We start from the raw sequence: 26,454 nt of genomic DNA on the forward strand, positions 1-26,454 counted from the left end.
AGTTGGCGATGGGAGTGCCTCACACTAATTGAGTTTTTAACTTACAGGAGTTCAGGACTTAAAATAAGGTGCACAAACTTGTGCGGAACCTCAGCAAAGTACCATTCACAAACAAAGATTATAGCTTTGATATCGCAGATTATTCCATCACATGTAACTACTTTTCCTAACTTCCTCATACTAGAATTACAGAGAGACGTGATAATCATATCACATTGCATCCGGATAGCACAAAACATTCAAAGAACCTTACAGTTGCTCCACCAACCTCAAAAATAGTAATACAACAGCAATCACCTAGAATGGAACCAACAGATAGAAAACATCTTCACAGGAGACTTGACCTCACTCTGCTGCTGCGTCCTTACTGTTAGTTCCTTCGTTCCCCGTGTCTGGTAGGGTCCCCAAATCTGTCCGGGCCTCTTTCATTTCCTGAGAGATTGATGGATCCACCGTATCAGTCTGGGCTGCATCAGCACCACTATTAGTGTTTGCCTCTGTTTCTTTCTTTTCTTCAGAGGTTGAGGAATTTTGCTGATCAGCATCACTATTGCCAGTAGAGCCAGCATTGTTGTTATCATTCATGTTCGAGGATGCATCATTATTCCCTTGATGATTTGCAGAATTGCTAGAGCTAGCTTCTTCCGTTTGGCCAGCACCTGTATTGTCCTGTGGTTTCGCATTTTCATCCGCATTGCTCTGATCATTGGTGGCGTTCTCACTCTGGCCTGTTTCAGCATTATTAGTGTTGTCCGGGGAATCATTGCTCCCTTGCTGAGTCGAGGAGTCCGAAGAGCCTTCCTTGGCACTAGCATCTGAATTCTCGTTTTGTTTCAATGTCATAACATTCTCCTGTACTTTTTCCGTTTCAACGCTATCTTGGGCCTTTTCACCTTGAGCACTGTCGTTTTGATTTGTGTCAACAGGCACTGAACCCTTATCCTCTGATCCATTGCTTTCAACAGTTTGTTCAGAATTTCCAGAAGAATCTGCAAATCCTCCATTATCTCCACCTCCATTATTGCTCGTAGTGGAAGGCGTCGCTCCAGAAGTGGAATGCTCATTGCTAGCCCCTAAATCGGCTTTGTCAGACTGTACATCTTGTTGGGTAGAATCTTCATGAGATTCTTTATGAATAGTATCCTCATTTTGTTGGGCAGCAGCATCTTGTCCCGTTGTACTGCCAACTCCATCATTGCTTGTAGTGGAAGGCGTTGCTCCAGAACTGGAATGCTCATTGCCTGCCCCAGAATCAGATTTCTCAGACTGTACATCTTGTTGGGTAGAATCTTCATTAGATTCTTTATGATTTGTTTCTTCATTTTGTTGGGCAGCACTGTCTTGTCCCATTGTACCTGTGGATTCCATACTGTTCAGCTGTGCCGATTCTGTTGTTTCTGTCTTCACTTCATCAGATTCTCTTGCTTCACTGGAGCTATGGTGGGTATTATCCTCCGAACCCCCCTGGTTACTATCTGCTGAACCCTCCTTTTGGACTTCTGCATCAGAAGAAACAGAATTCTCAGTTGTATTATCTTCACTGAGATGACCTGTTTCATGTTGATGATCCTCAGCAACTTCAGAGGTATCTGATTTATTCTCTTCATGTTCTGAGTTCTCTTGCTTGTCCGAATGTTCCAAATCATCTGTCTTCTGCCCAGTTACTGCATTATCGGATTCATGGGCAACTGCACTGGAAGCATCATCCCCTTTGTAGTGTTCCTCCCTTGCTCCCGCATTATGTTCTCCATTTCCATCATCGACCTGATTGTCTGAATAACTCACTTCCTGAATTTTACCATCTTCGGTCTGGTTTTCTTTACCTTCCCCTTCATCTTTACTCTCCTTTTGTTGGCCATCCTCTACACTTTCCTCTGCAGCACCGCTGTTTTCTACGACCTCACTATTCACCTTTTCCCCACCTTCCATCTCATCTTTCCTGTCTTGGGGTTCATTGTCTTCTTTCTCTTTGCTCGCTTCATTCAGATCCTCCGTCCTTTCCTCGCTCGCCTTCTCAGTATCTGAGGAATCCTCTCTATTCTCAGCTCCAACCCCAGATTGATCTTGATGCTCTTGAATCTCATCATTACTATCCCCCCCTAAGCCAAGACTCTCTTCGGACTTGCTTTGATCTTGGTCATTCCTATTTTCGTCCTCTTCTTCATCCTCCTTATTGCCGACGTCTCTAACAGCAGTTTCCTCTACTTGAGGATTGAGGTCTTTTCTCCCAAATTTCACAACATCATTCGCTGCTTTTGCACTTTGGTCATACTCCGCCTTCTTATTCTGCGAATGCCTCACTTGGTACAGAAGCCAGATGCTGATGCCGAGTAGAAGAAGGATCTGCAAAGCATGCTTGACCTTGAAGCCTTTCGACCTCTGACTTCTGCGAGGTGAAAGCCTAAACATCTCGAATCCTCTTCAATCTCGAGAATATTCGTCTGCAAAAACCTGCCAATACCACAAAATGGATAAACGGTTTGCTTCTCAGGGTGTTCGTAACAACTTCATGACGATTTAGCAAAGCATAAACAAATGCAGTCCAAATTCGTAGTCCATCTTCGAGAGATCACACTAATGAACTCCCCAGCACAGGGAAGAAATGCGAAAACAAACAGATTTTCAATGGACATATGCTAGGTATGACCAAAACCATCCTCAATAAGCATTTAAGAGACAACCCACTTTAAAATTTACATTCACACGAGAACTGACCAAAAATTCACAGGAAGAACACGAATCTACAATACAAGTAAGCATTTTTCTTGAAATACCAACTAAAACAACGTTTGCACCACCGAAAGTCCCAATCAAGCCCCAATCAAAAAGCTGAACAAAACCCCCATTTCCAAGTATACTGAAGCTACAGCAACAGACCCAACATTCACAAATACCACTTGACCATCATCGAATCAAATAAAATGGGGATAAGCAGATCTCACTCGAGCAAAACCCGGGGCAACCAAGAAAACCAAACAAATCTACATTGACATAAAGAGATCTACTTCGAGGGCGAAATCCAGAGAGGAAACAGAACTTACCCAAATGACGAACTAGCCCTGTATATTCAATACAACTATATGGACTTAAAAGGCAGAAAACTGCGGGCAATGAGAATACTTTAAGGCGAATCCAAGATTTGGGGAGATGGGAAAAAAAGGGTGCTTTATATGCACTCAAATTGGGAAAGGTCACAGTCGCTTGGGATCGAAGGGGTCGAGTTGGGGTGTCTTTTCTCGTACAGAAAGAACGGAGTTTTCGCTTTGACTGCGAGATTTGGATCTGAGGAAGAAGAAATCGCCGAGCGAACTACCAAGGCCACAAATTGAAGCTGCAGCTTGCTGCTTCATAAAGGAGAAATCACACCACTCACCGGTCACCGCCACTTCCAAGAATTCATCGGATCTTTTCGTTTCTAATTTAGTTCTGACTCCTAAAAATGATGAGGACGACATCGAAACGGCAGGACATGACTGGTTCTCTGTCTGAGCACCCCCAGCATCGAAACGGCGTCGTATGGCACACCGCTCCGGATTCTCTTTTTAGTTTTTTTTTTTTCTGAAAAATTATCGTGAAAGGTTCGCCGACATTGAAGTGTTAAAAAGAGAAGAGCGCCGTTAATATTTTAGATGTAGGAACTGGCCGGCTGGGATCTATACACGTGTCAAGAAGTCAACCGTAGGATGTGTAAAATTTCCGTTCTGTGCTATAGAATATTAATTGACTTACTAATGATCTCTTATTGTCCATAAACATTCTCCCGATGTTACGCCACGTGGGAGCTCGAACGAACATGTTTGGTCCTTGGCTGTTCGAAAATAAAATCTGTCACTAAGACATTTACTGGGATCTCGCCATAGGAATGAAATCAAGTCTGCGCAAAACCCGAGATTAGATTAATTGAAATCGCGCCTAACATTTCTAAAATATGTGGTGTTATGTAAATATAGACATATTTTTAATTCTATGATAGGTTTAATTGTGTCAGATTAAGTGGGAAGTAACTCTTATCGTGGGAAAGTCAGAGTCGAACAGTTTCACCTAGTGACCGCGAATTCTGACGTTGATTCCTTACCTATCTCCTTGCATTTATCTCTTGAAAAAAGCCGAGGAAGAAGAGGACCATGGAAGTATATGATGCTTTGGTCCCCGATATCAGTCAGCTGGCTCTAGATCTCATTTTCAAATACATCTCATGCCCTATATATGCACCCCCTTTTCATTATTTGCCTATGTAAATGCACATCTCTTACAATAATTCTTGAAAGGCATCGAGTCCAAGTTTTCTTCCTTCGAAGCCTCTAGTTGAGGGTAAATTGGAGGCGTCCGACCTAAATTCAATGGTAGAAGTCTCAAAGCAGGGTAAGCATTTTCCTATTGGTCTATAATTAGGAAACTCAACTCTTTCAAGTCGCTATGTAGGGCAAATCCATAACGTTGTTTCGAAGATGACATAATAATCAAATGCTATTGACATGTGCGTTGGTTGTGTAGAACCAGCTTATAGATGCTCAGGTTATATGTATACGGAGTGCTAATGAGCGCTAGTAGTTCTCGGCCTCTGCAGAAGGTAAACAACGTGTTGGCCGCGAAGGGTGTTCAAAGCTTGATGGAGCAACAACCTGCAGAACGAGGGAATCGTTGAAAGTTTGGATGGACCACCAGAAGGTGAACAACCTGTAGAACAAGGTAACCATCGAAGCTTAGATGGACCAGTAGAAGGTGCATGGCTTTGCAGAACCAGAAGAGCCCAACATGCTTGGAAGGACGAGAATGTAGAAGGTGAATAAGTCAGTTTCAGTGTGAAGTGTTAAAAAGACTGCAAAGACCTGTGACGAAGCAACTCTCGCTGCAGACGAAGTAGAAGGCGTGTTACTTGCTTCTATGTTCCTGGATAAGGAGACCCAAATCTTCTCTCAGTTCGATTTGATTTGAATTGAGGTCTAGTAAACCAGTTTGAAGGTCCGGATCCACAGAACGGAATACTCAAAATTGACTAGACAGAATTCATTTCAAATATCCCGACTGACTGCTCTTTGACGATGTAAGAGAAACGTTTAATCGAGATGCCGATCCCTACTCGTCATTTGGCCGTTGTTCTAGCATTTCTTCGAAGTCAAGTCAACTATAGCGAGAAAAATCGGAACATCTCTCTGTTGTGCAAGCATTCGGAGAGTCAGGCATCTTGTAGAAGTAGAAGCTTTTTTAATCTCTGGAAATCTTTTGCTGTGCTCATCAACAGAAGACTGGACGTGCAGTTTGTAGGTCTGTGGAGCAGGGAAGTGAGCCCAACGGATACTTGCCCGGAGATAGCTTCTATGGTTAGCTTTAAGATGGAAAGACTACTTAATGGAATCAACGGTTAAAAGAACTGCTTGTAGAGCGTATCTACTGAGTTTCAAGTAGAAGCAACATGTTCTACGGACTACGACTTCTTTAAGATTACTAGTGGATTGCGATCTTGTAGTGGCCGTTAGTATGGGAGAGTGGAAGTATGTCGCATGGAAGGACACACCACTACACCTGTTCGAAAGATCTTCGATCTCTTCTTATTAACTATAAAATAGAAGCATCTGCATCTATACACTTTAGTCCAAAATTTCTCAAAAGTTGTGGTATCATATGACACTCTTTTCGTCTTAAATACTCATTTGTACATTTTAGCAAACACCTTAGAAACTCTATCGTTCTTCACACATTCCACTTTCTTTTCAATTTAATCACCTGCTTGTTGTTCTTTCTAAAGGGAAAGAGAGGGAGATCAAACCCAGTGAAATGCAAGAGATAAAAACGTTTGACCGAGAATGGAACTGTTGATGTAGGGTGAGACTAGAGGTGTCAATATGGGTCCAAGACCCATTTTTTACTCATATTTTGAATAAATGGGTTCTATATGGGTTGTTAGCTTTTAGAGGGCCAGTAATAATGGGTCTAAAAAATTGAAGTTAAATCTGATGGGTCAAAAAAATGGGTTATATATAGAACCCACACGGAATCCATTTTCGACCCATTTTCGATCCATGAAAAATTAAGTCATCATTGTATTTGGGTTGGGTCCTGGGCTGCCGACTATCGCCACCCATAGCCTCCTCTCGTCAACTACCCCCGCCCGTCACCGCCACCCGGCCGCCGTTGCTCGCCCGCCGCTCACTGCCACTTCTGGTCCACCGCCGCCACCCGCCGCCGCTTGCTCTCTCTCTCTACATATATATGGACATGATAGGCGCCTCCATAGCTTCCCCCGAAGGTTCAAACTCTCAACAAAGACCCGTCTTCGTTCCGGAATTTGAAGCGTCCCACATGTGAACAGAGAAGGACGTTGCTGCATAGACTCGAATCGAGGATGATGATGGCGGAGCTGCTAGAGGAGTACGCAGTGGCGGTTGATGGAGTTGTCATTGCCTCCAGGGATGAGCTTGCACGGTGGCCTCCGAAACTTGCGTTTGGCTTCTTCTTCCTCTTCCTCAAATGACGACGCATCCTCACCTTCACCCTCTTCCGGTTTCATCGTATATTTCTGATTCAGAGTTCACCTATTACGTGGGTCGAGTTGTTGTTACGGAAAAAGTGCAGAAGTTGGTTGTGCTTTGCAAGCACTAAAAAATACATAAAAGGGAGTTGGAGAGAAGAGAGTGCACACTCGTGAAAAATACTTACTGCCTTTGTACACACTAATTGAATAACAACTTAGCCTTTTAGATAGGCATTACACCAACAAAAAATCCCGGAAAAATAGCCACAATAATTGACCCACTATGCTGAACTATCTACCCACTATCCCGAACGTGTGTGTAGCAACAAACATGCTGCAGTAGATTCCTATAAACTAGGACAACCAACTAGGCTTTATTGAAAAAACAAACAAATACTTTGACTAATTCAACACCCTCCCTTAAAGCGATGTTGCAAACAATCGGTTTAAAAGACTAGAACCAGCCCTCCCTTAACCTGCGACTTCCAATGAACAAACACCAAGAAGCTTTCTTAGCTTCTAATATGTAGATACTTTGAGAGGCTTGGTGAACAAATCAGCAACCCGATCTTCACTCCTGCAAAAAAACAAGATCAATCACTTTATCTTTCGTGAGATCCCTCAGGAAATGGTACTTCACATCTATGTGTTTGTTCCTCCCATGTAGAACTGGATCCTTTGAGAGTTTAATGGCTGAGCCGTTGTCACAATAGATTGTAGTTGCATCTTTCTGTGTAAATTGAAGTTCTCAAAGAACCTTCCTTAACCAAAAAGCTTGACAAGCACTAGAGGTGGTAGCCACAAACTCAGCTTCAATTGTTGACAAAGTAACAATTGGCTGCTTCTTTGAACACCATGAGACAGCCCCCGAACCAAGCATAAATACATAACCGGAAGTGCTTTTTCGATCATCCATATCACCAGCGTAATCGCTATCGGTGAAACCAAGCAACTCTGATTTTTCTCCCTTCTTGTAGAACAACCCAAAAGTTGCAATCCCTCTCAAGTAGCGAAGAATTCGCTTTGTAGCTTGTAAATATTTTTCAGTTGGATTCTCCATGTAACTACTAATAAGGCTCACGGGATGCATGATATCTGGCCTTGTTGCTGTTAAATACATTAAACTCCCCATGATTTGCTTGTAGAAAGTGCTATTTACCTTTCTTCCATCGGGATCCTTCGATAACTTCAATCCAACCTCGGTTGGCTTGGTTACCGAATTGCAATGCTTCATCTGAAATTTTTCTAAAATCTCTTGAACATATTTCTTTTGAGATAGAAAAATTCCAGCTTTAGATTGATTTACCTCAATGCTCAGAAAATAATGCATCAACCCAAGATCGGTTATGTCAAATTCCTCCATCATAGACTTCTAGAATGTGTCAATCATGACACTATCATTCCCCGTGAAGATAAGATCATCCACGTACAGACACACTAGAAGCAATTTTCCACCATGACCAATCTTGATAAATAGCGTATGCTCATAGGGACATTTTGTAAATCCATCCTTCAAAAAACTAAGCATCAATCCTACTGTACCAAGCTCTTGGAGCTTGCTTCAACCCATATAAAGCCTTTTTCAACTTATAGACTTTATGTTCATTACTTGGTTTGACATATCCGGAAGGTTGATGAACAAATACCTGTTCTTGAAGATCACTGTGTAAGAACGCTAACTTCACATCTAACTAGTAGATGGGCCATGAATTTTGTGCTGCTAGCGCAATCGCTAATCGGATTGTATCGAGTCTCACAACCGGCGCAAACACCTCTTTGTAATCCACTCCAAATTCCTGCTTGTAACCTTTTGCCACGAAGCGCCTTGTACTTTTCAATCTCGCCATTCTTGTTCATTTTCGTCTTGTATACCCACTTGACTACGATTGTCTTTTGCCCTTCGGGAAGATCTGTCAATTCCCATGTACCATTCTTCTTAATTGCTTTGATCTCTGCATCCATTGCGGCTCTCCAGATTTTATTTTGTCTTGCTTCATCAAAAGTAGTTGGGTCACTATCTGCAAATAAAGCAAAATGGATCGGTGGGTCTTTGGTTTGCTCAACTCCCGATACTTCATAATCTTCCATCCATGCTAGTCTTCGTCGGATGCGTTGTGGTCATTCTTCAGAAGCTGCAGCAACCGTTGAATTTTTAGTATTTTCTATGGTGACTTCACTTGTAGAGGGCTGCTTTTCTAGCTCATTATCATCTTCAAAGTTTGCTGGAATTGGTTCACCACCATCACCACCATTCTTCTCGCTCCATGACCAGAATTTCTCTTCATCAAAGATCACATCACGGCTAATGGTAATTTTCTTAGTTATAGGATCATAAAGTTTGTAGGCTTTTGAATGATCACTAATGCCAAGAAAAATACATTTTTCTGCTTTATCTTCTAGCTTCTTCCTCTTACGGTCGGGAACATGGGTATATGAAATACACCCAAAAATTCTGAAGTAATCAACTGGGGGTCTTCTCCCGCTCCAAGCTTATTTGGCTGTCTTATTTAAAACAGCGAGAGTGAGACTTCTATTCAAAAGATGAACACTCCAATTGATCGCCTCCGGCCATAAACTTTTTGGAACTCCACTTGACGTCAAGAGACTTCGCACCATATTCGGAATAGTGCGGTTCTTCCGTTCGTAGACACCATTACGTTGCGGTGAATAAGCTGCGGTGAATTGTCTTTTAATCCTATGCTTCACACAAAAATCTACGAACACGGTTGAAATATATTTACCACCACGATCTGTACGGAGAACTTTGATTGGATTTCCACTCTCTTTTTCAACAAGAGTTTTGAAGCTCTTGAAGGCTTCGAAGGCTTCAAATTTTTCTTGCAAAAAGTAAGCCCAAACCTTCTGACTAAAATTATCAATGAAGGTAATGACGGATCGTTTACCTCCATTGGAAATTGGGGAAATTGGTCTGCAAATTTTTGAATGGACAAGTTCGAGCTGCTTCTTGGCTCTCCATGCTTTGCCTTTTGGAAAATGATCTCGGTGTTGTTTGCTAAAAACACACTCTTCACATATTTCGGATCGCGCCATGATTGGGTGAAGTCCCTCCACTATCTTCTTTTGATGTAATGTTTGCAACCCACCAAAGTTGAGGTGTCCGTATCTGAAATGCCATAACCATGCTTTATCCTTCAATCTTGCGGAGAAACATGAGTAAGAGGTGTCATGAAGATGCAGCGGGAACATCCGATTGGCAATCATATTAACTTGAGCAATCGGATGTTGTTTCTCATCATGGATTCTGCAAACACCTCCTTTGAGTGTAATTTCATATCCCTTCTCTTGCAATTGTCCAACACTTAGGAGGTTGGTCTTTAACTCAGGAACATAAAACACCTCTTTGATCATCTGAACCGAGGTTCCTTTAGGAACAATTGCAAGCGTCCATTTACCCTTGACCGGCACGGTCGAGTCGTCTCCAAATTTGACCGAGGTGCGGAACGACTCATCTAATGCAGAGAATGCCTTCTTGTCTCCAAACTTATGGTTGCTGCAACCGGTGTCAATATACCACGGGTTCGATGAAATTTTCTCCGTTTCTTGACACACCATTAGGAGAGACATTGCTTCTTCTTTTTCTTCCGCAAAATTAATCCTTTCCATGCTTTGTGTATTTAAATTAGTACGACATTCAGATTTGTAATGTCCATACATATGACATCTAAAACACTCTACTTTAGATTTGTCTACTCACCTTGGTTTGAAAACAGTTGAGTGCTGACCTCCACGCCCTCGTCCTCCACCTTGAGCATCACGAGAAAAATGACCATTAGGCTTTTGATTGAAACTGTGACGTTCATTGGTTCCCCTTGCTCTACCTCTACCAATATTCGTTCTTGTTGATGACGAAAGTGATCTGCAGTTGCCTTCAACGCCTTCTCTTCCAGCTCTTCTTGAAGAAAATTTTGTTCGTGAACCAACAACGACCCTTGCGGTTCAACAATTGAGAGTTCTTCAATGTCCTTGGCTTCTTGTATGGAGCAGACAACAAAGTTAAACTTTAGTGTTAGAGATCGTAGAATCTTCTCAACGATGGTGACATCCTCCGTCTTATCGCTATGAATCCGCATCTTATTGACAATTGCCATTGTCCGAGAAAAGAAATCGGTAATTGACTCTCCCGACTTCATTCTTAGTAACTCGAACTCTCCACAAAGCATTTGAAGTTGCTGCCTTTTTGCTCTTGCGGTACCTTGATATTTTTTCTTCATGGAATCCCATATGTGCTTGGAAGTATCCTTGCAAAGAATTGTCTCCAAGATAGATCCGTCAATCACACGAAAAAGGTAGTTTTTGGCCTTGAGATCTTTCAATCTTGCTGCTTCCAGAGCCGTCCGTTGTGCTTCTGTCAATGTAGCTCCTTCTTACGGTTCGGCAACTCCGGAGATAACAACATCCCAATATTCCTTGGATTTCGGGAAGTTCTCCATTAGCATGCTCTAATGATCATAATGACCATCAAAGCGTGGAATTGCTACTTGGACAAAGGTTTCGGAAGCCATCACCGCTGCTGGATAACAAGGAAAAATCTTTCCTCACGTGTTTTCAACTCAAGCTCACTTTTTGGCTACTGCCTTTCACTCTCACTTTATCCTCTCGTGTTTTAACTCACTTTTCCTTCTTTAATGGCTATTATACATTTGTTACGAAAAAAGTGCAGAAGCTGGCTATGCTTTGCAAGCACTAAAAAACACGTAAAAGAGAGTCGGAGAGAAGAGAGTGCACACCCGTGAAAAATTCTTACTGCTTTCGTACACACTAATTGAATAACAATTTAGCCTTTTAGATAGGTCATACACCAACAGAAAATCCCAGAAAAATAGCCATAACAATTGACCCATTATGCTGAACTATCTATCCACTATCATGAACATGTGTGCAACAACAAACATGCTGCAACTGATTCCTATAAACTAGGACAACCAACTAGGCTTTATTGAAAAAACAAATAAATACTTTGACTAATTCAACAGGTTGTATCGGCGGTTCGTGGTTCCATCTTTAGGATTATTTTATTTTCGTTAATGTACCTAGAAGCATATTAATTTTTTGAACTCCTTCTCGGTCTAGCGAATGGATCGTTGAAGAAAATGATTTCCATCAAAGGGCCTTTTCTTTTTTAAATTAAGGAGCTATTTATTGACTTTCTTTCCTGCATGGAGATCCAATCGTTGCCAGCTGTCTTACATGGCACGCTCTCGCATCGGCAAAAATAATAAAGCGCATTGGAATAAAGGGTTTGGGATTAACTTGATAAAATCAAAAAGTTAAGAACTGAATTAGCATCCATAAAATAGATTTAGGTTGGTGGCAGCAACGAGCAGAGGTGGGCTGCGGTGGGTGGCGACAGGCGGCGGTGTAGAGGTTTTTATATTAGTGTGTTTTGGTAATATGGGTCAAAATGGGTTGGGTCGAGTATGGGTCGATTACGGATCGGGTCCGGTATGGGTCATTAAATATGGGTCAAAATGTGTTAGACGGGTCAATATGAATCGGACCATATTCGACTCGACCCACCCATTTGACACCTGCGGGCGAGACTTACTCTCGACTCTATTGCCTCTCTCGGGAAAGATGGAACTAGAGGATGCCATATGGAATAGAAACCCAAGAAAGAGAGATGAGCAAGATGAGGAAGATTAGATGAGCAAGATTGAGAAGCATAAATAATTTGGAGATTTTAAAACTTGTTACGAAAGTGTAATTGAGTGCTAAAACTTTCAAAAACGCAATTAAGTCTTAAAAATTGTCAAAAAGTGCAATTGAGTCCTAAAACTTTCAAAAAGTGCAATCAAACTCTAAGACTTTTCGAACCGATGAAATCAAGTCCTTACGTTAATTACACTTTTTGAAAGTTTTAGAACTCAATTGCACTTTCTTGAAAACGTTTTAAGACTTGATTGCACCCTCTAAAAGTTTTAGGAATCGATTGTACTTTTGTGATAAGTTTTAGTATTTGATTGCACTTTTAAAAAGTTTTAGGACTCGATTGCACTTCCATGAAAAGTTTTAGAACTTTTAGTGCACTTATACCTAAATAAATTGTTTAAGTTTTAGGACTTGATTCATAAAATGAAATTTAAAAACTAAATCGGCAGCGGAAACTTGAATGACTACATTTGTACTCGACTCTTATTTCATTGGTAAAATCGTTATGCTCTTGGTATAAGTTTAATTTGGACCAATAAGGTAATTATTCCTCTAAGTTTATTATTTGCACTTAAATTAAAAAAAGCCTTATTAAAAAAGCCGAAACCCCCGGCCATATACTAAGGGAACAATCCCCAAAACATAATGGACCCCAAAGGTCACCGATCCATGAACCGAGGCCCTAAGCATGCCATTATTTACATTTGTAATTATATAAGCCTAGTTAACTCAATGCAAATGCCCATAATATCTATATGTAATTTAAATAATTTTTTTGTTGGGGACTAATGTTGATCCTTAATTTTTATGGAATAAATGACTAATTGGGTCATCAAAATTTAGGTGTCAATAAGAATCACTCGGTTTACATGAAGGAAAGTGATTCTTTTGGAACCAAAGCCACGATTAATTCTACCAAAAAAAGAACGAGCCAGGTCTGAAAAGAAAAGGAACATTCGATCATTAGGGCCTATATGGTAAATATTTCGCAAGTAGCTCGATTTCCAGAATATCGCTATAGCAAAATAGCCAAGTGAAAAATGTGAAGACTTGAATTTCCGCTAGTTGGATTATTGAGCGGAATAGATTACTTGGGCTTGGACAAATAGTGATTAATAAATGTTTTGGTGCGTGTAGTAACGGTTTGGTGCGGAATTGTTTCGAAAATGAGCTGCAAAACCCCAAGAACCGCCTAACCACACCGGGCCGACCTAAGCCTCTATATAAGCCCTCATCTTCTCTCTCCTCCTCATTTCCTCTCTCTTCTTCGTGGGTAAGGCCCCCTTCCCCCAAAATCTCTCTCTCATCTTCTCTCATCTCTCTCGGCTCTCTCTCTCCTTCAACCCGACGCCGACTCCCTCACTCTCAATCTCTCAATCTCGCTCAAGCCTCAAGCAAGGACAGCCTTGAGTAAGTCACCCCCTTACCCGGCTCTCGCTCACGCCATGGATCTTGCTCAATTCTTGCTCGTCCTTGGACCCGCCACCCAAGAAGGAGGAGGAGGGCCCGTGGTTTGTTCGGCATGATTCGAGCTTCATTTTTCTTCATGCTTCGATCTAAGGCAAGTACTACCTCTATCATAACTACTAGTCTGTCCAATGGTCATTTGTTTTAGCGATTTGAGTTATTTCAAAAATGAGTATGGAGCGGAGGAATCTTGCGTGCATGGAAGGGAAAACAAGTTTGCAAGAACGATCTATTGCTTGATTTAGCTTCTTCGAGACATGGGTAGTTAGAATTTATGAGCCGATCACCTAAGATGTCGCCGAGCTAGTGAAATTTCGGAGTGGAATTACATATGGGTTTTGGCCTTGGAACATAGGGAATGGTTCGGAGAATTTGTGGCCCACTGGTAATGTTGTCGTTGAAGTGCGACATCATCGCTATGGGTATTATGGATTTGAGGTCCGATTGTCGAAATCACCTAAGAAACGGAGTGAATTGGACATGGAGACGTATACGAGGATGGTTTGGCTATGAGCCTTTCGGGGAAAAGTACACGTTGGGGTTGTTCGATGGTTGATTTTGTTGGATTTATAACTAACCGAAGTCCTTACACATGTGCTTGTTGCGATTGTTGTGATGTTTCTTTGTCGTGGGTCGTTCATTTGAATTTTTGTCTTAATGACAAGTGGGGAAAAGTACACTAGAAGTGCCATAACTTTTGTACGGCGTTCACTTGAGTATCATAACTTTTAAAACGTTCACTTAAGTGTCATAACTTTCAAAAATCGTTCACTTGAGTGACATGCTGATGTAGGTGCCGGAAAAGCTGCCGTGATATTCAAAAAGGCGACGTGGCTCGCCGGAAAGATGACGTGGCACGCTGAAAAGCTAATGTGGCTCGCCGAAAAAGTTGTTGTGGCACTCAAGTGAACGATTTTGCTCCGACGTGGCACTCAAGTGAACGATTTTTGAAAGTTATGGCACCTAAGTGAACGTTTTGAAAATTATGGCACCCAAGTGAACGCTGTACACAAGTTATGACATTCATGGTGTACTTATCCCATGACAAGTGAATTAAATTGGATAGTTTAGTCGTTAGGCTAGATATTTTATTCACTAAGTTTCTTCTCACTCCATGTTGTTTAACTCTTTTTCGGATACCTAAGTTCTTGCGACTTCGGATGATAGCATGCCAATGGAGATGATGATAGTACTCTAGAGTAGATATCACCTTTGAATTCCTCCCAGTGTAGTTTGTTGTTTCGTTTAATTAAAAGACGATGTACATAACCTGCTTTATACCCTGTATATAAAGCATTTTAAAGCAATTTGATGAATGATCTTGCTGATTGCATGTCATAGTGAACCCTACTAAGGCCATAACTTGTTAGGTGTGCCTACCTGGTGTTCACATGCACTTGTTTATTTTTTGTATGGTTGATGTTTGTTTTTAGATTGTTAAACTTCCACGTGTGCCCTCTAATACTATATAATATAAGATTAAATCAGAGCTCATAATTAGTGTCGGACGACGCCCTAGGGACGTCAAAGCTCGATCAAGGAAGAGTAAGGAAAGCCCATTTGTGACAATGTTGGTATCGGAGCGAGTTAGTGAAGTAATAAGGTGCGGTAATGGATAAAGTGTTTGGTAGGTATGTGCATGTTTAAAACTACAAGTGTATGTGTTTGTGATTGTAAGGAGATAGGCACTAGCTTAGGCTACTTAATAGATAAGAAGATTGTCGATTACTATTTAAGATTGATAATTTTTGTGCTTTTGAAGATGTAGTATAGTGATCAATAGGAGGATTGAACGGTAAGTGGCAATGGTATGCCCAAAGGCTTGAATTGTCGAGTTTCATGGATTAGCCTTGTATGAGTGATTGTGGATATGGAATTATGATGAGATGGATGGCTAATTGTGGATCATAGGCTTGGATCCGTATGGCGTCTTGATGGTTTTAAATATCGATTTTCATTAATAGCCTTGAATAACTATATGAGGCTTGCAAGGAAGTGAACGAGGATTGTGAAGTGTTAGGCTTGAATTTGAGTTTGTCCTTCAAGCTTTAGTGATTTGTTTTGGATGAAGGGCCAGTTATTTTTGTGATTTTGATTTTGATTTGACAACGACCAAGAAAGAGGTGTTAGTGTGAATCGTAGGCTGTTGATCTTTGTTGAAAAATTGGTTGCTTGTGGTAGTAGATTAGTCAATTAAGACAAGGATTGATGTGAAAGTGAGCGGTATGTGAAGAGTAGTGAGGAGGTTCATGCATTGCACGTGTTTATTGCATTATAACTATTGAGTTTTGAAATGTACATGCATGAGTATATCATTCGTTTTTAGTCGGACTTGATAAACCATCAGCTCGGTATGGGACGAGCTAGATAGGATATCCATAAATCGTGAGACTTTGTATGGGACTCATCTAATGGGACTCCCTTCGTAGATGTATAGCTTGGGGACGAACCATGCATAAGTTGGTAGGCTTGTAATAACCCTGGTCGATAAGGTCGGGGAGTGATGCCAAGGTAGAGAGGCCTAGGCAAGGTGCTACTCCTGGCAGACTTCTAAGATGGCGATGGAGGTAGGAATGAACCAAATCATACATAGAAAAAGGTGGGTATAGGTGTTGAGCGAAGTCCGAGTTGTTTTCAAAATTAAATCTTTTCAAAAGTTGGAACAGTTCTCAAAATGTAAAGTATTTCAAACTAAACTGTTCCTGTAACCTAAAATGTTTTCTTGAGATGAACCCAAGCGGTTTTGACGTGGCATGTACATAGCATTGCATCTCGAAGGACGGACAAGGAAAGAACGAACATGTGGAATGACATGAATCAGAAAATGCTTGAGAATGCCTGTGGGAGTTGGTAAAAGTTGGTTGTTTGTATATGCCTCTAATGTGGTCGAAGAGGGCCCTTGCTGTGTGATCAAGGTAGCCTTGGAATGAGATGAGACTCATATGAACTAGCTAGCCAGTAACCCAGCGGTGTCGTGGTGGGACATGAGATGTTGAAAGATCGTAACCAATAGAGCCACATACACGGCAAATGGAATTGGCAATGGTGAGTTGTGGAAACGAACTTGAAATGTTCGTAGTGGGATTATGAGTTGGTGGCATGGTGGGATTGTTAGAGGAACTAAGAGATAGTAAGGTCAGAGGCGACCCTAAATGAATGTTAAGATTACAAGATGTGGTAAGAGGGAATAATGAATGAAATCTCGAGGATGGAATTTCATAAGAAGGGGACAAGGACGGAAGTTTTGAGGACGAAACTTCTTAAGGAGGGGAGAATTGTGACGGCCTGAATTTTTACCCGATTCGATTTATGAGTGGATTCGTTATTATCGGGCTTGGAGTAGTCGAGATGGTGAATTGGGGGATTAAGTTTAGCTACAGTGGATTATTTGAGCTTAATACCACTTACAAAGGTGGTGATATTGTCGGATCGATTTTGTTTGATTTATAGTTTTAGCTTTAGTGAACAATCCTGTGCAAAATTGACTCACAATTGAACCGTGAACAACCCGTAACAACCCCACCCCTACATATATAAGGCCCTCTCTCTCTCTCCTCTTCCTTTCATTTTCCCCCTCATGTTCGTGGAACCCCTTGCCCACTCCGCCCAATTTCTCTCCCTCTCGTCCTCTCTTTTGGCTGACGACTCCATGGCCCAACGGTGGTAAACCTCAAGCCCCGGCCGCTATAGCTCGCCTCTAGCGGCTCCTCGATGTCCCTCTCTTGGTCAACCTCCCTCTTGACTTTCACCGTGGCGTAAGGAGGAGGAGGACCCTTAGTTCTTTCGAATGGCGATATCAACTCCGTTTTCTCTGAGTTACATTTCTAAGCAAGTAGACATCTACCCCTACCACTAGACTACTCATTGTCGTCGATTTTAGCACGATTCCTCGATGTTTTGAAATGGGTATGATGGTGGGTTGCCAGGCTTGCATGGTGAGGAAAACAGTGATGAAATTCCAATCTACCGCTTGCGTTGGTGTCTTTGGGTTCTAGGTAAGCCAAATATGTGAGTTGATTGTCCTAATTATCGGGAGTTTGTGATGAATCAAAGTGGGCCCATACAAAAGGGAAGTTCATTTGTATAGTTGAGGAAATAATTAGTGAGGTTCGGTGCTTGAACGGGGTAAGATTGGTGATTATATGGTTACGATTTGGCTATGGGTCAATTGAAATTTGAGAGGGATAGTTCGGTGAGTCGTTGGTTTGGCGCGGATTAGTATTGGAATCGTACAAGTATTCGACGTTGAGATATGGGGTTTGATTGTGGGGCTTGGTGGAGAGGATTTAGGTTCCTTTTTGTGTTTTCCATGTTCAATTCGTTAGATAGACCCTATTTATCTTGTGAATTATTTGTGTAGGTGTATCGTGAGAACTTTTCTTGGTATCCTGTTGTCTGGATTGCTTGTTAAGATTGGATTGACTAAATGGATGAATGATTAGCCTAGTTGTTTGGCTAGAGGTTTACTTGCGGAGTGTTCGGCTCACCCCCATTGCTATAACCCTTTTTCGGATTGACGGTAAGGACAAAACAGATATAATACCACGGAAGATAGGAAGGCTGTTAGAGCTCAAGGATGGTATTTGTTAGCCTAGAGTAGTTGTCTTACCTTCAATTTTTCCATGTAATTTTTGAACTTTTGTAAAGAACCTGTACCCGCATATGTATAAAAACTCAAAATTTCTTTTCCATGTCTATTGCTTGAGAATTGCGTGCTTTGTCCGGCTAGGAAACCCTATGACTATGGCCGTACCCTTAGGTGTTGTGTCTACCAATTGTTTTACATGCACTTGTGTTTTATTTCAGTCTTCCGCATGCACTCTATTTATGTATTAAAAGATTAAAATAAAATGCGATTAGAGCATGGATTAAGGTCGAGGTCCCGATAAGGATGATATCGGAGGACGGATTGAAGATGGGCCCTGACATTGTCGGTATCAGAGCAGTGGATCATGGACTGCTCGTGATATTGCTAGTATCAGAGCATTGAATTGAGGATGGCTTGTGACAAAAAAATGAGTGTTGCTTCTTTCCGCAAGAGCACCCACCCTAACGACTGTCGTAATGCAATTTCTTTTTGACTTATTCAATCAAAAAAATTCTATACGATATTTCATCTGTTAATAAGAATTCACATGAGAAGATATGAGTGGCAAGCCTAATACTAACATGATTTTATTCTAAATTAGCATTCTGGCATCACCTTCTCTTATAGACATGCAAGCATTTCACTTAGGCATTTTATCGAACAGGTTGAATATTATTCGGATAATGATCCTATATGCGACGCTTCAGTTCAAAGTGTCATAATTAGGAATAACATGAACTCAATCAAAGCAGCCCCATTCGTGATTGATTTTTGCACCAACAAAACTACAGGTCTGGGCTCTATTTGGGTATACAAGAGCTGAAATGGAATGCATTGCAAAGTGGGAGAGTCCAAAAGGCAGCATGCCTTTATGTCGTGTTCACTGCAGAAGTTGAATTGACTTAGGACTGGGTATGGCTGAATCGGGTCTCGACAAACCACACGACCGTAATTCGTCCTCTCACTAAGTAGTTGTCGTCGAGGTTCCTTGCATAAATTCGATCGTGCGTCGTCGAGCATCGTGGAGCATCAATGAGAGTCGTCGAGGAGCCAGGGGCTATGGTGGTGAACAAATTAGGGTTAGCATCGTGAAGGGCATAAGCGTGGTCAAGCATCCAAGGGCCGACGAGAGTTGCTGGAAGGGGAGGAGCATCATCGAGAGTCGTCGAGCATCCAATTGCCGACACCGATCGTTTGTCATCGAGGAGTCAAAGGCTTTGATGGCGAGCAAATTAGGGTTTGTGGAGTGGAGTTCAGTGTCCTGACTTGGGGCAATTTGCCCATAAACAAACATAAGGAAAAAAGAAGAAGAAAAAACGTCGCCATTTTTAATTTCGGCATCCACGTTAGTGCCGGATCGGCCAAGTAGGACAACGGGTGCTGACTAGGAATCCACATAAGCGTTTTTCCAATCTAAATTGGCCGGAAGGACTAAATCATCAAGACTTAGTCGGAAAAATTAAGAGGTTCAAGATTAAATTAATAAAATGCAGCAAAATTAAAAAGTTCAAGACTGAATTGGCAAAATGTGAAAATGTTTAGGACTGAATCGGTCAAATTAAAAGGTTTAAAATTGAATTTACAATAGTGCAATAGGTTTAGAATTTTTTTTGGCTATTTTTTCCTTTTTCCTGACAAGGTTGTTCGCGCGGGCGAGGCACTACAAGGGGTAGTAGAATTGAGAATTGAAGCCAAGGATCGACAGTGCAAGTATCGGAGGAAGTAGATATAAAAGCATTCAAACATTATCAATTCAAAAAAATTGCTCTTACATGACATCTGAAGTTAACACAATCACAACAAGTATATCAATAGCAATATTTTTAACATACATGTCGTAACAAGGAGGCTAGCAGATCAAGAGGGTGCAAAACGAAATTGGTAATAGAGGTGGAAATCAAGCGATTTCTAACTATATTACCGTTGTCTAATAATAAAAACTACGTTATCATTGCAAAAAAAAAATTATATAAAATAGAGCTGCCAGGGATCATAAAAAACGACCAATCCATTTTCGGCATAATCATAGGATTAATGGATAATTTGAAATACTTATTGCCTACGAAGTCTAAACTCCAAAGGGCGTGGAACATTTCGGATAGCCTTTTAAGTTCGGATAATTATTAGATCCAAAAGGAATAATTTATTTTAAGTTCTGCGTGAATCTCATCGGTATCTTCTTTAAAAATTGATAATTGTGCTTAATATCGAAAAAAAAACTGCTTGTGCCTATTATTTGCTCTTGAACTAGGCTTTTCATTGCCACATTTTGTAAATGTTTGCTAACCAAACTTTATATATAGATCAGAGATTCTGTAAGTGTAATAAATGAATAGACGCTTCTATGCTAACGGTGCCCTTTCAATTACACATTGCCATTGAAGTGAAATCGGCAACCGGAAGCATGAAATGGACATGCAGCAAATTTCGAAAATAATCTTGATAAAAATTCTCAATTTTTTTTTTCCAAAAAAAAGAAAAAGAAATCAACAAGAACAAAATATACTTGATGTTTGTGAACTTTTTTTTAACAGCTTTGACTAATTATTTAAATTTAGGGTACATTTGGTTCAGCTTTTCAAAGGGGTTTTGCGCCTCTAAAGCCCCTTAAGGGAATGCTGAGGTGTTTTGGCAAACCTTTTCAAGAGGCATTTAGTCGAGTGCCAGCCTTGGGAAGGCTAAAAGTCCAATACTGGTAATGTAAAAGGCCCACTAACGAAAATTAGTCGATTACTTATTTTGCCCTCAAAACTTTTCTGAAAATCCATTTTTGTCCCTCTTTTAAAAGTAAATCCCTAGATTGTTGCTATTCATCTTCTTCTTTAGGTAGCGACGGCGATGGTCGGTTGGAGTCGCGCGACCTCTAGTGGCAACGTCGACGGCTTGACCTAGTTTTGATATTTTTCAATAAAAAAAGAACGAAAGAAAATGCAGCCAAAAGCACTTTGCAAATTTCTTTTTGCCAAACACTGCTTAATCCAAAATTATATTTCAAAGGAGTTTTTACCAAACGCCATTTACATTTCTCAAAGCCACTTAGGCAAAAGACATTTGCATTTGCTCAAAGCCCATTTCCAAAGCCGAACCGTAAAACTCAATTCTTTTTTAGTGTACTCGCGACAACATTTTCACATATAAGACATGCAAGGAAAGTCAAATTAGTGTATTTTACCTAATTTAATTAGATTTCAGAGGATTACCGTGCAAGAGAAAAACTTTGTACTACAGTGAGTCTCTTGTTGTCGCATTTTTTGAACTAGCTTGGTCATGTTAAATTGAAGTTTGGCCAGCATAGTGAAAAAGTTTGGCTGTACGTTAAAAAAAAAAAAGTGAAGCAAAACATTTAATCAAACAAATCTAATATACTATAGATTTCTTCATTAAATTTCATATTTTTAAATACAAAATAATCATGATTTTGATTTTCGAGTTACCTTTGACTCGAGCCCAATTTATCGATCCTTGAAGTTATACAAATAAGGATTCAAGTTGTAATTTTGACAATCGTATTTATTACGTTAATTTTTTTTACGATTACAAGTGTGAAAACTGTTTTACATCGGTGATGTTGCCAATAAAAACCATCAATTTATTTTGTCCTGCAATAAAAATGATTGAACTGTTCTTTTTACACGAAATGTGGAAAATATTTTATATTGATGATGATTTTAATAAAGGTTTTTTCAATTGGCTTAGGTGTGTTTTGATTAATTAATTCTTTTTTAAATTCAAGAAGATCCCCAAGTGGGATTCATAATTTTCTCTTTTTGTGAGAGAAATTGTAGCAGAGACAGCACCGTTACTTGATCTATTGATAAATGCAAAACGTTGTATATTAAATATATACAAAATAAATTATCATATATATATATGTATGAAAATATTAAGTTTCTTTTTCTTATTCTACTTCTGATTTATTGAAATTGCTTAAAATTGATCCGTGCTTATCGAAATGACGTGTCAAGATGTTGGATTCAAGTATTGTTAGCGTGTCAGAAGAGCCGACCATATGCTGATTACGTACGTAAAATGTCGAAGTATTCGAAAGTGTCAAATACGATACGACACGAAAGTCTCTGAAAAGTATCGGTGCTTTTTAGGATATTATCCTGGCTTAATGTGGTAACGAGAATAGTCTGAAAAAAAAAAAACAGTTTTGATTGAGACGTGTCGTCGAAATTATTTTCCTAAGGAATAAATTCCGGAGAAAAGATCCAAAGTAATCAGGGAAAAGAAAATAAAGCAAGTGGGGGCATCTGGATCAGGATGGCTCCAAGGGCGCCACGCCGCGCCGATTATGCCAAGCCGATGGCGACTCTTCTTGAGTCGGCGAAATCTCGTCGTCTCCTTATCCCCCTCTCTCTCTCTCTCTCTCTCTAAGCCGCAGAACAAAACCTAAAATTCACACTCACGTTCTCTCTCTCTCTCTAAACTGGTCATCAGTCTCAACCATGGCCTCCAAGCTCCTCGCCTCCGCACTCCGCCGATCTTCCCCCACAACCGCCCCTCCCCTCCGCCGCCTCCTCTCCACCGCCGCCGCCGCGGCTGTAGCCGAGCCCTATGAGGACGCCTCCTCCGGCATCGTCATGAAGGGCGTCCGGATCTCCGGCCGCCCCCTCTACCTCGACATGCAGGCCACCTCCCCCGTCGACCCCCGCGTCCTCGACGCGATGCTCCCCTTCTACCTCCACCGCTACGGCAACCCCCACTCTCGCACCCACCTCTACGGCTGGGAGTCCGACCTAGCCGTCGAGTCCGCCCGCTCCCACGTCGCCTCCCTTATCGGCGCCTCCCCTAAGGAGATCGTCTTCACCTCCGGCGCCACTGAGTCCAACAACATCTCTGTCAAGGGCGTCATGCACTTCTACCGCGACAAGAAGCGCCACGTCATCACAACCCAGACCGAGCACAAGTGCGTGCTTGATTCCTGCCGTCACCTCCAGCAGGAGGGCTTCGAGGTCACCTACCTCCCCGTGCGCCCCGATGGGATCGTCGATTTGGAGCGTCTGCGCTCTGCAATCCGCCCCGACACGGGGCTCGTCTCGGTCATGGCGGTGAATAATGAGATTGGGGTCATACAGCCAATGGAGGAGATTGGGAGGCTTTGCAAGGAGTTCAATGTTCCCTTCCATACTGATGCTGCTCAAGCTCTGGGGAAGATCCCTATTGACGTTGACAAGTGGAATGTGAGTTTGATGTCCTTGAGTGGGCACAAGATTTACGGGCCGAAAGGTATTGGGGCTCTGTACATGAGGAGGCGGCCCCGGATAAGGGTTGAGCCGCAGATGAATGGTGGTGGTCAGGAGCGGGGGATCAGGAGCGGGACTGTCCCGACCCCGCTTGTAGTTGGGATGGGCGCGGCGTGCGAGCTGGCTATGAAGGAAATGGAGTACGACCACAGGAGGATCAGCGCTCTGCAGGAGCGGCTGCTTAATGCGATCAAGGAGAAAATAGATGGGGTCGTGGTTAATGGGAGCATGGAGAGGCGGTACACCGGTAATTTAAACTTGTCCTTTGCCTACGTTGAAGGGGAGAGCTTGTTGATGGGGCTGAAGGAGGTGGCGGTGTCAAGTGGTAGCGCCTGCACGAGCGCGAGCCTGGAGCCCTCTTACGTGCTGAGGGCGTTGGGAGTGGAAGAGGACATGGCCCATACCTCAATTCGATACGGCATCGGGAGGTTTACGACAGAGGAAGAGATCGATAGGGCGGCCGAGCTTACAGTGCAGCAGGTGGAGAAGCTGAGGGAGATGAGCCCACTTTATGAAATGGTCAAGGAGGGTATGGATATCAAGAAAATACAGTGGACACAACATTGATTGGACGGATGAAACCAGTTGCTGTTTTTTATGTACGCCAGAATGGAGAGCTAACAGGTGATGAAAGATGAAGGAATTGGATTTCTGACATGAAAATTGGCCCATGAGCTGGAGCTGAGCTTATAATGGAGAGGCGTAAGAACTCCATAAGCATTTTCTTAGTGTCTGAGGTTAAAGTATAGAAGTAGCATCTTCAGAATATTGGCTGGTGTTTCTTATAGGATAGATTGGTTGAACCAATACACTGGCGACTATACATGAGGGCATTGTAATTGGTGATAGTTTGAGCTTGATGTTCAATATGCACTTTAGTCATGTAAAATGCGACAGAGCACCTCACAGAGCATCCATCCTTGCTTGTTAAGAGGGTTATTGCATGTGCGAACTGAACATGTTACAGATTCCGTTGCTCTTTTAGTTTCCTCTTAAGTGGCCTCCATCAAAGACTCTTTATCTCAATTCAATTTAGGCTTCCACAGTCGAAGATTATCTCATAGATGTGAGGTGATTTGTACCATCTTTCTCAAGGCATGGCACTCTGTCAACTGTTCCAACAACCAAAAGAAATTCGTAGTCATCAGTTTTGGCAAGTTCTTGATTGGGGACATAAGGCTAGTGGCAATCTGCTGTCCTACTTGACTAACGTTCCAGGTGATAATACTCTTCCAGGCAGTCTCAAGCAATCGATCTTTGGGATCAATCCACTCTTCCATTTCTCTTTCTTCTTCTTCCTCTATTTTTTTTTTTTTTTGGGTTCTCCATGCCTAGTCTTTCATTTTAGTCCCAGTCTCTACCCCCTATATTGCCCAGAGTCATGTTAAAAACAAACTCTAATAGAACAGGAAGCAAGAGATGCCATCTCGTCACTGGCCATGTTTAGCCTAATATAAGGGATGCCGTCTCGTCACTTACCATGTTTAGCCTAATATATTCGAGGTGCTTACCATCCATTCAAAATGTCAAATAGAAAGAAACCTTTCAGGTTATAGAAGAGCTCACTGCCATCAAGTGCCAAACCCTGCAAGGTCTATACTTCCACTTGAAATTGATGGAACCGCAGCAGGATTAACTTCTGAATAATTTAATCGAATGAACTTGGAGAATATACTTTTACCTCAGTTAAGTGTCTGAGACCAGCGAATAAGGAAGCTGCAATTGACACAGCATCAGACACGAAGAGATGGGCTCTCCCAAGGTAGTCCATTCTTTTTCATGATGTTGGCATGCCTGCAATATTTTAAATTTGATCTGTTAGCAAGCATTTGTACCTGGAACAGGGGAACATAGTTTTACAATTTTGGGGACAACCCTGTAAGCATGTTAGAAGGAATTATGAGTGGTTGTGGCAATTTCCAAGTTATTTGAAACATATCAATAACATACATGCCAAGGCCACAATAGCTATTGCTCATCAGGACAATATAATCCGTTTATATATCATTCTGGTATGAAGTGGTCTAATACTTCCATTTAGATGATCCGTTGTATGTTTAATCTTTCTATAGCTCATACCTTCTCTTCAGCATGAGATTGGGACACCATGGTCATGTTCGTTTCTATCGTCAGTTTAGAGGGGATAACGCATGGGCATTAACAAATATGGCTGTCTGCCATGGGTTTCACCAGTTAGGGTGAGGCCCTGATCTTCACTTCTCTGATTCTCTAAGCATTGGTACGCCGAACTAATCAGCTGCATCTTTTCTTTTTCTGCATCTGCAACTCCTACACCTGCATATTCTTACCCTGTTGTTTTGGAACGATAACTGTGAATGATATTTTCACCTTCGACGTGAGCTCTTAGATTTTTCTGTCCCCATCTCTCATTCAAGTCTGTACATGCTCCGTCATGTTTAGCTTAATGTAAGCTTTCCTGTGGAAGACTCTCTTAAAACCCCACTAACCCATCAATAAACTTGCTTCTATGTTTCCTCCCCTTAATCCTCCACTTTCTTGTTTCCATTCAGTAATAAATTTGATCATGCTTTATAGGGTAGGATGGCACTGAGATTGTAGACATTTGATTCCTTTTGCTCTTGATAATTAACACAATAGAATGGTCAACTATGACCTTCTGAATTATTAATTACCTTGCATTTGAGGTGTAGACTCATTTGGGAAAATAGGATACTGAAGCTTGAGTAAGAAATTCGACCTTACTCTGAGGGAATCAAGTACCCTTGGAGAATAATGGGTCTTTTTTCTGTGGGCTTGTCTTATCACTATTCAGTAATGTTTGAGCTAGCATTTCTGGGCTTGATTCTTTGATGGAAAAGTCTAGAAGCCTGGACTTACGATGGTCTTTCACAGTAGATCCTCTTCAAATGTATCACTGGAGTTTACCGATGTTAACATTGGAGTGTTTGCCTTTGCTCTTTATTCACTTAAGGTATATGTATCTAGTTATCTCGAACGCTTAAATGGTGTTAGACATAATCTAAGAG

The 26,454-nt window shown here is 41.5% G+C and overlaps 4 protein-coding genes across 8 annotated transcripts; 1 reads left to right on the plus strand and 3 right to left on the minus strand.

Moving 5' to 3' along the window:
- Positions 1–102: 102 nt before the first annotated feature.
- On the minus strand, positions 103–3,496 carry LOC115739437 (uncharacterized protein DDB_G0290685-like). Of its 5 annotated transcripts, none has more exons than XM_048272096.1 (2): positions 3,171–3,496; positions 103–2,441 (listed from the first exon to the last, which is right to left on the minus strand). In XM_048272096.1, exon 2 carries the CDS (start codon positions 2,407–2,409, stop codon positions 346–348), a length of 2,064 nt encoding a protein of 687 aa, XP_048128053.1. In that variant the 5' UTR covers positions 2,410–2,441; positions 3,171–3,496; the 3' UTR covers positions 103–345. The 5 variants fall into 5 exon arrangements, with proteins under 5 accessions (XP_048128053.1, XP_030528394.1, XP_030528396.1 ...); XM_030672534.2 differs by having other exon boundaries at positions 103–2,451; XM_030672536.2 differs by having other exon boundaries at positions 3,042–3,496.
- Positions 3,497–7,220: 3,724 nt separating this feature from the next.
- On the minus strand, positions 7,221–8,434 carry LOC125312841 (secreted RxLR effector protein 161-like). The gene is made up of 2 exons (XM_048272459.1): positions 8,245–8,434; positions 7,221–7,579 (listed from the first exon to the last, which is right to left on the minus strand). The coding sequence occupies exons 1-2, from the start codon at positions 8,432–8,434 to the stop codon at positions 7,221–7,223; spliced, it is 549 nt and encodes a 182-aa protein (XP_048128416.1).
- Positions 8,435–8,590: 156 nt separating this feature from the next.
- On the minus strand, positions 8,591–10,581 carry LOC125312842. The gene is made up of 3 exons (XM_048272460.1): positions 10,188–10,581; positions 9,612–10,032; positions 8,591–8,774 (listed from the first exon to the last, which is right to left on the minus strand). Exons 1-3 carry the CDS (start codon positions 10,579–10,581, stop codon positions 8,591–8,593), a joined length of 999 nt encoding a protein of 332 aa, XP_048128417.1.
- An 11,962-nt stretch (positions 10,582–22,543) lies between these two features.
- On the plus strand, positions 22,544–24,357 carry LOC115739438 (cysteine desulfurase, mitochondrial). Its single transcript, XM_030672537.2, has one exon. It carries the CDS (start codon positions 22,649–22,651, stop codon positions 24,011–24,013), a length of 1,365 nt encoding a protein of 454 aa, XP_030528397.1. The 5' UTR covers positions 22,544–22,648; the 3' UTR covers positions 24,014–24,357.
- The last annotated feature ends 2,097 nt before the right edge of the window (positions 24,358–26,454 follow it).

The sequence above is a fragment of the Rhodamnia argentea genome, chromosome 11 (assembly GCF_020921035.1).
Source record: "Rhodamnia argentea isolate NSW1041297 chromosome 11, ASM2092103v1, whole genome shotgun sequence".
Taxonomy (NCBI): Eukaryota; Viridiplantae; Streptophyta; class Magnoliopsida; order Myrtales; family Myrtaceae; genus Rhodamnia; species Rhodamnia argentea.